Source organism: Pelodiscus sinensis, chromosome 1 (genome assembly GCF_049634645.1).
Source record: "Pelodiscus sinensis isolate JC-2024 chromosome 1, ASM4963464v1, whole genome shotgun sequence".
In the NCBI taxonomy this organism is placed as follows: domain Eukaryota; kingdom Metazoa; phylum Chordata; order Testudines; family Trionychidae; genus Pelodiscus; species Pelodiscus sinensis.
The window spans coordinates 113784435-113796846 of record NC_134711.1 but is presented as its reverse complement, the minus strand read 5'-3'; the positions used below and the strand labels follow the sequence as shown (position 1 = coordinate 113796846).

Genomic DNA, 12412 nt, shown 5'->3' with positions numbered 1-12412 from the left:
GTATTTTTCTTGGCCAAAATGCTTTCTACTGTAGTTTGGTGCATGTTGTCTGACAGCTACACTACACACTGTAGAGCAGGGATGGGCAAATTCCAACCAGCAGGCTGGATCCAGTCCATAAGGCTAGTTTCTGCTGGGCCCCCCATCTCTGTATTTACCTGCATGTCCACAGGTATTGGGCAATCTTGTTGGCCTGAGATCACAGTCCACAGTCAGTGGGAGTGGTGTGAAGTGATGGTCCAGTCCACACTGCTGCCCGCTGCCCCCATTGGCCATGAAAGCTGCGATCACCCAATACCTGCAAAGGCGCAGGGAAATATAGCAGCAGTGGCCATTTTTTTATTGCCCACCTCTGCTATAGATAAAGGTCTCTCAATATTTTTGCATAATATTAGGTAGGCACTTGCATATTGTAATATAATAAAACATTGATTCATATTATAGATTATGCAGATTGTAGCACCTTGCTAACCACTTCGTATTACAAGAACCTGTTTTCAGTTGCTTAGAACTTTCCCAGACTTCAAAAATTGAGGCTGAAAAAAATCTCATTCTGATGTTTTCCCCTCAGAGTTTCAGTGGTGTAATTGTTTCTCTGAATAAGTTAGAGAAAAATACAGTTTGTCATTGTTAAAACACTCTGAAGACTGTTTCTTTGACAAGCTTTTGTGACTGCATGCTTGCAGTCAGGCACTTGAAATGTATCAGTGAGGTGGTCTTTGTCCAAGGATGTGCCTTTGGATTTCCCCATGGAAATCTGCCCAGATTTGGTCAAGCTATAAACCTTTGAAAAAAATCTCTATAAGCACATGCTGAGAGTAGAGTTCAACAGCTAATATCTCTGAAGACTCTATCCCCAATGAGTATGCGCAATCTCCTTATGCTACTTACATGTGACCAGAAGGCATATGCACCGTTCTCACAGATTGAATGAGCATGTTCCACTCTGAGAATCCAAGGGCAAACACAGACTTTCCTAGTAATCGTTGCTCTCAGACATAGCTACAGTTTTCCATGTGCTTCATGGACCTCCAAGATGAAAGGTACCAAATAAATTAGAAATTGTTGTTATCTCACCCTTTTTAAAACCATCATCAAATCCCTGTATACTCACCACAGTTTTACTATCTGAGGAGGAATATATTTTTCCAGCTTGTAACCACCACAAACAGGCATGAACCACAAACTTGGTGTGATTCTTAGTTTGGTAAAATGGTCTGAACTGGAATCTTGACTGAGGTTTATAATAAAAATCAATTTTACTCCCAGCGGTCTGATCCTGCAAGGTGTTCAGCACCTTCTGCTTTGAGTAAGGTCAAAGGACCCTCAGTACTTTGCAGCATCATGCCCTAGTTATCCGATCACTGTAGAGTGATTTGAAGTTACTTCTCCCCACATATCTCTGAATACTTCCGAATTCCTGCAATATTTCAGAGTGTTGACCAAGAGGTGAATGGGGAGGCACCATAATGAGGAAGGAGAAAGAAGGGTGAGGAGGAAAATGGAAACTAAGGAAATTAACCTCCACCTCCTAAATATTGTGAGTTGGAGCACTGACCACTTGAAGGAAGGCAGGAGAAAGAGAAAGACTTGGTTCAAAAAGACAGCAAGAGCCAGAGTGTATCATCAAGGGATATGACTTCTGAAAACTTGTTACAGTAAAAAGATTTATTTCAAAAATATACGTATATAAATGCAAGTAGAACAGGGTCAAAATAGATCATTGTGCCAAATCTCAGGACTAGGACAAGTAGTTTAAACAGGGGCAAAGATAATACATTTAGCTCCACAGCAAAACATATTCAACGTACTGTCCTGATATTATAGATGTTTTGTTACCTCTGTAAAAAGGCTTGGGGGGGGGGGGGGAGCCCACTCTGCAGTATTCTGCTCTACGTTTTGCCCTGCAGCAGAAACAGTCTATTGAGCCAAATGTTATTAGTCCCCCAAAGTGCACTACAGATTAGAATATGTACCATTGCAGCATTTTGGACTAGAGACGTTAAATATCGGTTAATTGAATAGAAGTTTAACCTCATGAATTCTGATCAGTTACTCAACTATTCTATAGTCCCGAGGCATGGGGTCAGCAGCAATTGCCCTCTGGCCCCACTCCTGAGGAGCCCCCTGCCACTCTGTGCTACTGCCTGATACAGAGGCAGCAGCCTGGGGTGGCAGCACCCCCTGTCTGGGGTGGGTCTGAGCTCCTCGACCTGGTGCAAGCTGGAACTGAGCCAGGCTGCCTGTTTGCCTGGTTCCTAATACATGTTAAATTCAGAGTTGCAGCGGGGGTGGGTCCCAGACCTGATACAAGCCAGGACTGAGCCGGGCTGCTGGCCAGCCAGCTAACAAATTTTCTGGAGAGGGGCAGAAGAAATGCATGTAGTCTATAGCATTAACCTATAAGCTTTTGCGTATCAATTAATCGACTATACTGTTACATGGCAAACAGTCAAAACCAAATCTTTCAACCATACAAATTAGGCACATACCTCTGTGCTATCTGCAGAGCTGTTCACAGAGAGGCTGGGCCAAACAGGTCCTGTGGTCAATTTTCTAGAAGGGTTTGTTACGTGTGTTTCCCCAGATCTCACCAGGAAAGATTTACTGGGATTTCTCCTTTTATCTTTAATTCCTTGTCCACATGCATTGTCATCTGTGAAAATGGGAGATTGATGGTCTATATGTTCAAAGCCTATATAGAAATTCAGATTTTTATTCTCTTTCTCAACATCTGATCCAAATTCATCTGTAGTTGGACTCACGCTATTTCTTCCATATGGACCATAGTCATAAAGGGTTTCGATGGGGTATGTAGGGTAGCAATTCTCAATGGTGGAGTCGTTAAATCCTGATAGCAAAGAAGGTCTAAAGCCAATTGTTGGTGGCACTCTGACTTGCTGCCAGTGAGAGGTGTAGAGGTCCCCATGAAGAATTTGAGATGGATTTACTCCACATAAATGTTCTGCTGCATCCAAGTCAAATACATCTGATGGGAAAAATTCATTTTCTTCAGGGTCATGTGAATGTATTGGAACATAGAAGGGTATTTCACTGCTGCCTTCACCAACTATTCGGTCAAGTCCTAGACTGACTTGGCTCTCAGGACTAGAATGACACACAGAGTAAGATGCTTGGTCCTCAGATTTTCCTTCAGATAATTCATCTTCTGTCAAAGGCATTTTCCAAAAGTACGCCATGCTTCTTCATCAAATCAGTCTTGTTAATACTCCAGAGAGATCTGTCACAGTTTCAAAGTGACAATGGTTAACACTGAAGAATTTGAGCTTTATATTCACTATAACAAAACAAAATAAAACTAACTAACATTAATTTAACATACTGTAAACTGTACAGGATCTTACATGTCTCTTACCTGGTATTTGGGGGTGAAACTTACTATATGAAACAGATGTAGAAATGGGCTTTTGTTTCTGGTTTGTTGAATATCATCTTTGGTCATTAGAACTAAAAATGCCTATCCCTGAGGTTGCCAAATAAGTTACTTTAATGTCCACAACACCTCTCTGAAGTTGATCAATATAGGGGAAAATATGAATTATTTAACTCTTTTGTGCCTTTGAAAGTCTCTCCTTCTAATGTCCATTTTACAGGGGTGTATTTTGAGGCACAAAGAGGATAAGTGACTTGGTCAAGGTCATACAAGTCAATGGACTAAGTACTATGCTATTCTGTGGATACCAGACACAATTTATCTAAATCAAGGCAAACAACAGTGAGCCCATTTACCCTTTTTTCCAATATGACATTGCATTAGATTGAGATGGGGGGCGGGGCGGAGAGGGAGAGAAGAAGAGGATGTGTACCTATCAATATGAATGTGTGTTCATAAAATTGAGATGGGGGGGGGGGAGAGAGGGAGAGAAGAAGAGGATGTGTACCTATCAATATGAATGTGTGTTCATAAAATTGAGATGGGGGGGAAGAGAGGGAGAGAAGAAGAGGATGTGTACCTATCAATATGAATGTGTGTTCATAAAAAGTTTTATGGGTCTATTGGCTATGTGACTATTTTGAGACCTGGAGTTACAGAGGTGGGAGTGGGGCACATTGGCAAAAAGCAGCATGTCTTCAAAACTTCAGAGTGCAAATGGCAAGGAACAGCAGTCATCACAAGGCACATGCAATTGTGTTCCATACTTTTTCAAACAGCAGAAATAAAACCCATTTGATTTAATAATTTAATGACTATACACACACACACACACACACACACACACACACACACACACACACACACACACCTACCTTTCTTTCAGAATAGAAATGAAATGAAATGAAAGATCTCTATTGAAATGAAAGATACCCTATTAAAATGAAATATCTCTTGTAAATTGCTGAGGCTGAAAAATCACAAATAGTTTCCCCCCCTCCATATGCTGCTAAAATTTATAATACATTACCTTAGATAATAATGCTATGCATGGAAAATCTATATTACAGTACAGGTAATTTTTTATTATTGTTTTGATGAAACTATCTTGACTCAGACTATTTACCATAATCAGAAGGAACAGGATGAAAATTGGATTGTTTGATGTGGAAATCTCCAAGACCTGCTGCGACAGCTTCAGGATTAGCTCTACCTTTGACCCTCACTCTTGGACACCCCTTTTAGGGGACAGGCCTAGTACATGGACTTCTCTCAGAATGGAATCTTGCAAGTCACACCCATTTTTAGAGAGGGTCTTTCGGCTACAGCTCTTATTTACCAACCTTGTTTCCACAGCAGGTCCAACTAGAATTGGTCCCTGCTACAGATGTCTATTCAAGAGCTGTGCCCAGTAGGTAAATACTACCAAACAAAAACAAGTGTTCTCTCTCCATTGAGCTGATTATAGCAAACAAAAAGAAAGTGATTAACATAACAAAGAGAACTAAATGCATATCGTCTTACCAAAGGCTTGGTCTACACTTCAGGGTTAGGTTGACATATAAGCAGCTTATTTTGACCCAACTATGTCACTGTGGATGGACTTGCTTCTGTCTATGAAAGTACTCCTTTACACCAGCATAATAACTCTACCTCCATGAGAAGCATAGGACTTCTGTCGGTGTAGTTGGGGTGACACTGTGACTGTGTAGATACTGAGACACTGTTGGCTGGGCTCCCTATTTCCCATTGGAAGCTCTGCTGCTCCCCAGAGCCCTGAATCCCCACTTCCTGCTCGGAGCATGGTAGCTGACTGGACTGTGGGAGTGGTTTTCAGCACTGGGGGTGAGATGTCCGAGGGAGCAGCTAGGCTCCTGGTGCGGAGCTGTGCAGAGCTGAGACCCCGGCTCTCAGTGCCCCCACACTGCCCCTCAGTCAGTGGGGTACAGCGTACTCACTGATTTAAGTACGTACTGTGCTGGCTGGAAATCGACCTAACGTAGGTCAATGTAAGATTGTAGACATGCCCCATGTCAGGATGGGGATCACATGCTTAGGTAGGAAAGTCTCAGCGGGGTAGCAGTGTATATTAAAAACAACTATTAGTCCCGTGGCACCTGCGTGACTAACAAAAGTATATTGTATCATGAGTTTTCCTGGGAAAAACCTACTACCTCAGATGATGAGCTGGAGTAAAAATAACAGAAACCAGATTTCTGTTATGTCTGCTCCAGCTCATCATCTGAAGAAGAGGGTTTTGCCCATGAAAGCTCATGATATGATATATTTTTGTTAGTCTCTAAAGGTGTCACAGGACTACTCATTATACTTAGGTAGGCGGTTTCATCCCTGGTATTATCTCCCCTGTCTTCTGGGGGAATACATTACAGCCTGATTCCCTGCAAACCTTGCATCTGCCTCAAGGTTGAGGATTTTCACAGTTTCTGAGGAATTTGTATAAAGATTTCTCACCTGAAGGGCCTTGGCTCAGTCCTAAATTGGGTTATGCCCCCCTCCCCCTACACCTCCTCCCCACTTTCTGGACAGAAACAAACCAAGAAAAGGCCTTGATATCCTTTCACTTGAGAAGATGGGATTCGGAATGTATAAAGCCATTGATTTTTGGTTCCTTCAGATGTGCACCATACACAAAGGACTGAGCTACCTCTTTGCACCTATGGAGCATGCTAGTAATTAAACAGTAACCAAACCAAATAGATAAAGGTTCACACAATATCCTTTAATAATACATGTATCTCACTTCTGATCCATGAGAATTCAATTTTTAGCCTGATTAGGATTTGACAGTTGAATTACCTATGCAAATTTTATCAGGTGTGTTACTAAGCTATACGACAGTTACTGTAGAAAAGTGCTCTCTCTGACAGAGCTGGTTGACTTTTTTGATGAAAAAACCCTTTGAAGTCGTGGGTAGAAAAAGCCAATTTTTTTTAAATTATTCTTTTTTTTTTTAAATGGAAAAAATAAGCCTTTCCCTATTTTTCATTCTCCAAACTTCCCCTCTGTTTTTTCCAATGAGAGAAGTGGGAGGGAAAGAGAAAGAAAAAGAGGGAAAACATGTTCAGCTCAAAATAAATATCCTCCAAAACTGGAAATTTTCAATCAGAAAATGTAATGAAAAATTTTTGATAACTAAAATTTCTCCCTTTTCTCATTTTCCCAAAATATACTTAAAGTTTGTACCAAGAGAACAAAAACTACTGCAAGTACTTTTTAAATCTTTCAAGCATTTCTATTATTTTTTCTGCAATATGAACAACATAAATGATGATGCACTGTGGCATAAATGTTTAAAGGCATATCCTTGCAATGATCAGCATAATTCCTTCATAGCTTTTTGTCTCAAGAGCAATGTAGCAACTCATAACCCATGCAATAAAGGCTTCATAACTGTACCACTGCATCATGTATTCTCCCTTGCATGCACACACAGAAACATTGATAGATAAAACATCTATCTAAATATCTCGCTCATTTTAGACTTTTTGTGCTGCTCAGAGGAATAATGCTAATAAATTCTCTAGTGTTGGAACTATCTATCTGTGTTGGAGAGCCAATGTACTTCTGCATTCCTGTTATTCTCATTGGACAGACAGTCCTTTGGGGACTGTTGCAGTCTTATTTGCATTAGAGACAACCCGAGGATGATGGAGCCTGAGAAATGCAAAAGTAGGATTGCTGCCAAGTTAGATGAGCAATCAACTACCTGACAAACCTTTACTCTGTTGCAACAAGAAGTTCTTGACTATTGTATACATGCTGTATATATAGTACACATCAATAGAGTAGAAAATTTAAGCAAGTAGTTATAACAAGCCACTTTGACTGCAATATCAACTTGCCATATCTTTATTCAGGTCCTCTCTGTACTTTCAAGAAGTGCTCAGTTTCTGATAGGATCAGGCACAGCATTTGGTCTTCACCTACTCTTGATCGAATCCTTGTCCAACGTTCCCTTACATTAAATTATTGGAGATTGCCTATCTCCTAGAACTGGAAGGGACCTTGAAAGGTCATCAAGTCCAGTCCCCTGCCTTTACAACAGGACCAAGTACCATCCCTGATGAATTTTTGCCCCAAATCCCTAAATGGCCTCCATAAGGATTGAACTTACAACCCTGGGTTCACAGCAGGCCAATGCTCAAACCACTGAGCTATCCCTCCCCCCTTGATAAACAAGATCTGGTCCTGCTGTAATTTCTAGTATGATAATAGCACTAACAACGTCAAATGTTCAAGAAGAGTGAGCCAGTTCCCCCCCTCCACCTCCACCCATCAACAACTTTTTAAAATAGAAGTTTAAAAAGTTTGGGGTTATTTTAGTCACCTTCTGGATTTTGAGCTTCATGGGTTATGTTTTTAGGTCATGCTTTGCGATCATGAGGTCTCTACACTTCCTTTTCCTTTTAAGATGAAAGCGGAGCTCCTCACATAATTGCCTGGTTCTAGGAACTACAATTTTAGTAGCTCCCTCCACCTCCATCAAATACCATGGAACTGGTGAAAAAAAAATCACAGGAATGGCAACACTAATCCCCACAGTGTGCTAGCTATTGTCCAAACATATTCAGATACTTTCTCTACTCTGAATAGCTGCTGGGAGAATCATTAAATAAACTGGAAACTCATGCATTTTGGGCCCAATTCTCCAGTTTTGCTCGAAAATGGGGATGCAATATTAGGCATTTTGTGAACCTATATGAATATTTCTTACAGCCCCTTACCTGAAATGCATAGTTGTTTGGAAGCACATACGATATCTCATTTCTTAGTAATTCACGGACATTCTCAGATGAACTACATGGTGAAATCTGAAGGAGGCGTGAAGCTTTCGTTCCTGTTTAACAAGTTTAGTTTGTTGATGACTCTCCCATTTCTCCCTCCAGGGAAATTTCAAATGATAATAAGAAGAAATGGGTTGCCCTTTTGTCTGCCTTTCACATTACTCAGGCAATGCTAAAGGCACTGGAGAATGAACCTCCACTATTAAATATACTCTAACACACCATAAGGAAATTCCTTCCTAACTGAAAGAACTTAGAAGTACTTACTGAAATAAGATTCAGAAGTTTCACTAGTCTCCACCTTCAGTAAAGTCACACACAACTATTAGAGTAATATACATCCCTATTATTACACACACTGCAATACTACATAGGGAAGAGCATGTGCTCGGCACAAGTAGAAGCCTGTCAGAATTGTGGGAGGCAAGAGCAGGAGATGAACAATGGCTAGATAACAAACTGACTATCTCTAAAGGCGGCTTCCTACTGCCCAGGGTGCAGGGTGGGTCAGGACTAATTGGGACACCTCCCCTGTGCTAGAGTGTTTCCCAAGAACTGGTTAAGGAAGAGCTTTGCAGTCTCCTTATTTGCTGAGCTGGTGTAAAGGGATTGCAGTGGAGGTGAGAATAGGCGGGGGGCTTAATTGCTAACATAGTCACTTGCAGTCAAGAAGCACAGGAACAGTTCAAAGCTAGTGATGGCAATGGAGCTAGCTTCCTAAAAGGGGTACAAGGTAAGGTCATGACCCACCCATGCAGCCTTGCACCCCATTCAGAATATTTGGCCCTTGGCAGGGGAGCCCATGTTGTTTTCCATGAAAGAGTGTCACAGGCTGTTTGGGCTCCACTCCTCTCATGGGGTTCCCATATGTCTTTACATATGTCTTTACACTCCCTGTGTTACAGGCCTGCACATTGAAGGCACAGACTATTCAGTTTAAGCTCATAGCCAGAATTCACATAAAATAGAGAGCTTACTAAACTCCATGATTCTTACATGCACAAAAGTATGTTTACAGAAGGCAAGTGTGTTGGTTAAAAACTAAACAGTATTTCAATTAGAAAAAGTTATGCAGTGCCCTTGATCACAGTAGGAAAAAATGTTCAAGGTTAATAGTGAATTATATCTCTATATCTGAAAGCAACTGAATGGAATAAGAACTTGATAAACAATGTGGGGAAAACTTTGCTCTGTGCTTGAGGCTGTCACTGAAATCAATGGGAATTGAAAGAATTTATCAAAGGGAAAATTTTAGTCTTTAGTTGTTACAGAACTTGATGTTATGGGATGGTGTCAAGGCCAGCCAGAGCCATGGTCAGAGGTGGGATCCATTGTCATGGGACAGCGTCAAGAATAAACCGGGTCATTTTGCCTGGAGATCAGAAGCAGGAGGCAAAATGGAGAGAAGAACTACAAATCAGTAACAAAAATCTGGCTGGGTCAGGTTACCATGAGGTCAGAAGCAGGAGACAATCCAGAGATTGGGATCCCAAGTCAAACAACAGGAGTCAAACTAAGCTGGGATGTCAGGAAGTCAAGCAGAAGTCAAAAAAACATAGATTCTGTCCTCTGATTTAGCTTTTTTCTATTTGGGGTTAAATTTAAATGTGACAAAACCCCAGAAGAGCTAATAAATGCTGTGCTTGTCCTCTAAAATGAAATACAGGCATGTTCTGCACACTTACCCTGTTTAGTAATCCTTCCCAAAAAGCTGGGGCCCCTGTAACTAACTCCCACGCACTGAAAGCGGGGCATCTGCACAGATTAAACCTGGGGAAAGATGTAAGATGTTCACAGAGGGCGTGCAGTGGAGTATTTCTACAATTTGCAGTGCCAGAAATGTAATTAAACTCAGCGCTGACAAACATACATCTGCTCCATTTCGCAACAGACGATACAAGTTGCTGTTCTTGAGTGCCACCTACTGTCACTGGCTCACAACACTGATGCAAGGAATATGAACCAAACACCATCACAGATACAGTTGCCATGGTCCATCTCAGATATATCCCCTGTCTTAAGGCCAGACTTTATGGAGGAGCTAAGAACCTGCTTTGTGGGTGCTGCAATACCTCTTCTCTTGGATCAGTAACATGCTAGCTAAGTCATGTTATGCATACTCAATGAAGAAATGTCCTTAAGGGTATGTCTACATTGCAATAAACCACCTGCCTCCCACGTCCTGGGAGTCCATATCAACTGACATAGGCCAGACATGGGTGTTTTATTGCCATTTAGATATATATTAAGTACCAGTAGGTATTCACAAACCTGCACAGACATGCACATATTTTGCTGGTGAATGCCCAGCTATATTACCAAGAAGTGGCTAGTTGCTACCTTGATCTCTCTGGCTATGTTGTACTCTTTCCAGGCCTGTACAAAGGAACTTCTGTGGAGCGTGTTTTTTTGTAAATGTGGACTGACATTTTTTTAAATATAAAAGAGCTCAAAATAGTCATGTTTACACACACTAAGACAGCCCCGGGTAGAAAGGGTTTACAATCTAAGTATGTGATAAGAGACAAAAGGTCATACAACAGCCAAGGTGGGGGATGACAGGGAACAGCAAAACAAGGTCTCATTATTGTCAAAACAAGTGGTCACAGTGCACCAACTATTTAGGAATCTGTTATCTTATTTCAAAGCAATGTCTGCAGAAATTAAGTCTGCTGCATTAATGTACCTATTGGTCACTCTTTCTTGACTGACAGCTCAGGGCACCTCCATGCATTGCTGCTTGACAACCTTTACCCCACCCTAAGAAGGGAGAGGAGACACAGCCTGACTGCAACAGCAAGCCTATGAGCTCAGGTCAACACACTTAGGCTTGTACTAAAAACAGTGTAGGCTGAGTAGGAAATGCCTGCTCCAGCCCCCCTCTCTCCATGGTCTCTGGTAAAATGGTTTCTGCAGGCATCTCCCCAGCCCTGAGCAAGTTCGAGACAACGTTCTTTCTGATTGGCTAGCTGGATCTCGCCTGAGGTCGTGGAGGGAGGGAGCCACTTTGGGTGCATGCTCACATGGCTGCATGGTCCAGGGCAAAGCAGAGGGACAGGTGGTGTGAAGCTTTAGCTGGCAGGGTAGCATTGTGGGCCTGTCGTGCAGCGTGGCTTTGGGGGGTAGGTGCGTTCATTCCCTTTACATGCTTGCTTTCCCCATCCTTGTGTCTCTGTTTAGAACTTCTTAGGGCAGGGATCAAGCTTTTCTCACTGTTTGGTAAGGGCTTAGAAGAGTGTGGGAACTACTGGAAATAACTAATAAGAAAAATACAAGCACAAAGGTCACTGAGGGAGCAATTCATCACCCACTGAAGTCAACCAGAGTATTTGCATGAAAGGGAAAAGAGTAATTTTGACTTCCAAGAGCTGCTTTTTACCCTCTACCACTCTAATGAAGGGCCAACAACCTTCACTTTTCCATGACATTGGCAAAGGAACAGAATTTATATATTTCACTTTATGAGGAAAATTTTGCCACATATTTCTTTCAAACACAACCCGACATACAGAATAAGTCACCAACGGCTCCAATTACAGTAAACTTCTGATAATCCGGCACCTTTAGGACCCAGGGGGTACTGGATTATCAGATATGCCGGACTATCAGAAGGGGGGGCTATGAGGGGTCTGGAGTGGGGTGGGAGGGGATGCCACCCCAGACCTCTCATAGCCCCCCTTATGATAGTCCGGCTCTGCCCCAGGCATCCCTGATTCAGCTGCTGCTGGTCAGTTTCAGCAGCAGCTGAATCGAGGATGCCTGCAATAGAGCAGCTGGGGTGCTGCCGGGTTGGTCCCGCAGCGCTGAGGGGCGGCGCTACGGCACCAACCCAGCAGCACTCCAGCTGCTCTTGGGGACGCCTGGGACAGAGCAGCTGGAGTGCTGCCGGGTTGGTCCCGCAGTGCCAAAAGACGGCGCTGCAGGACCAACCCAGCAGGACCCCAGCTGCTCTGCCCCAGGGGTCCCTGATTCAGCCGCTGCTGAAACAGATCAGCGGCTGATTCCAGGAAGCCCGGGGCAGAGTTGCTCTGACCGGAGCTTCCTGGAATCAGCCGCTGATCTGTTTCAGCAGCGACTGACTTGGGGTCCCCTGGGGCAGAGCAGCTGGGGTCCTGCCGGGTTGGTCCCGCAGCGCCAAGGGGCGGCGCTACGAGACCAACCCCGCAGCACCCCAGCTGCTCTGCCCCAGGCGTCTGGATTCAGCCTGCTGGTG

At 42.9% G+C, this 12412-nt stretch overlaps 1 protein-coding gene across 2 annotated transcripts in view; it reads right to left on the bottom strand.

Annotated features, from left to right (window-relative positions):
• The window catches only part of PIK3C2G (phosphatidylinositol-4-phosphate 3-kinase catalytic subunit type 2 gamma), a 383327-nt gene that overhangs the window by 298608 nt on the left and 72307 nt on the right, over nucleotides 1-12412 (bottom strand). The window contains exons 1-2 of one of the 2 annotated variants that reach the window (XM_075897746.1): nucleotides 8140-8353; nucleotides 2493-3241 (exon numbers count right to left, since the gene is read on the bottom strand). In XM_075897746.1, the coding sequence (XP_075753861.1) occupies nucleotides 2493-3200 (708 nt within the window). In that variant the 5' untranslated portion in view covers nucleotides 3201-3241; nucleotides 8140-8353. Of the gene's footprint in view, nucleotides 1-2492; nucleotides 3242-8139; nucleotides 8354-12412 lie in introns of those variants that run through there. The other variant, XM_075897745.1, reaches the window with a different exon arrangement.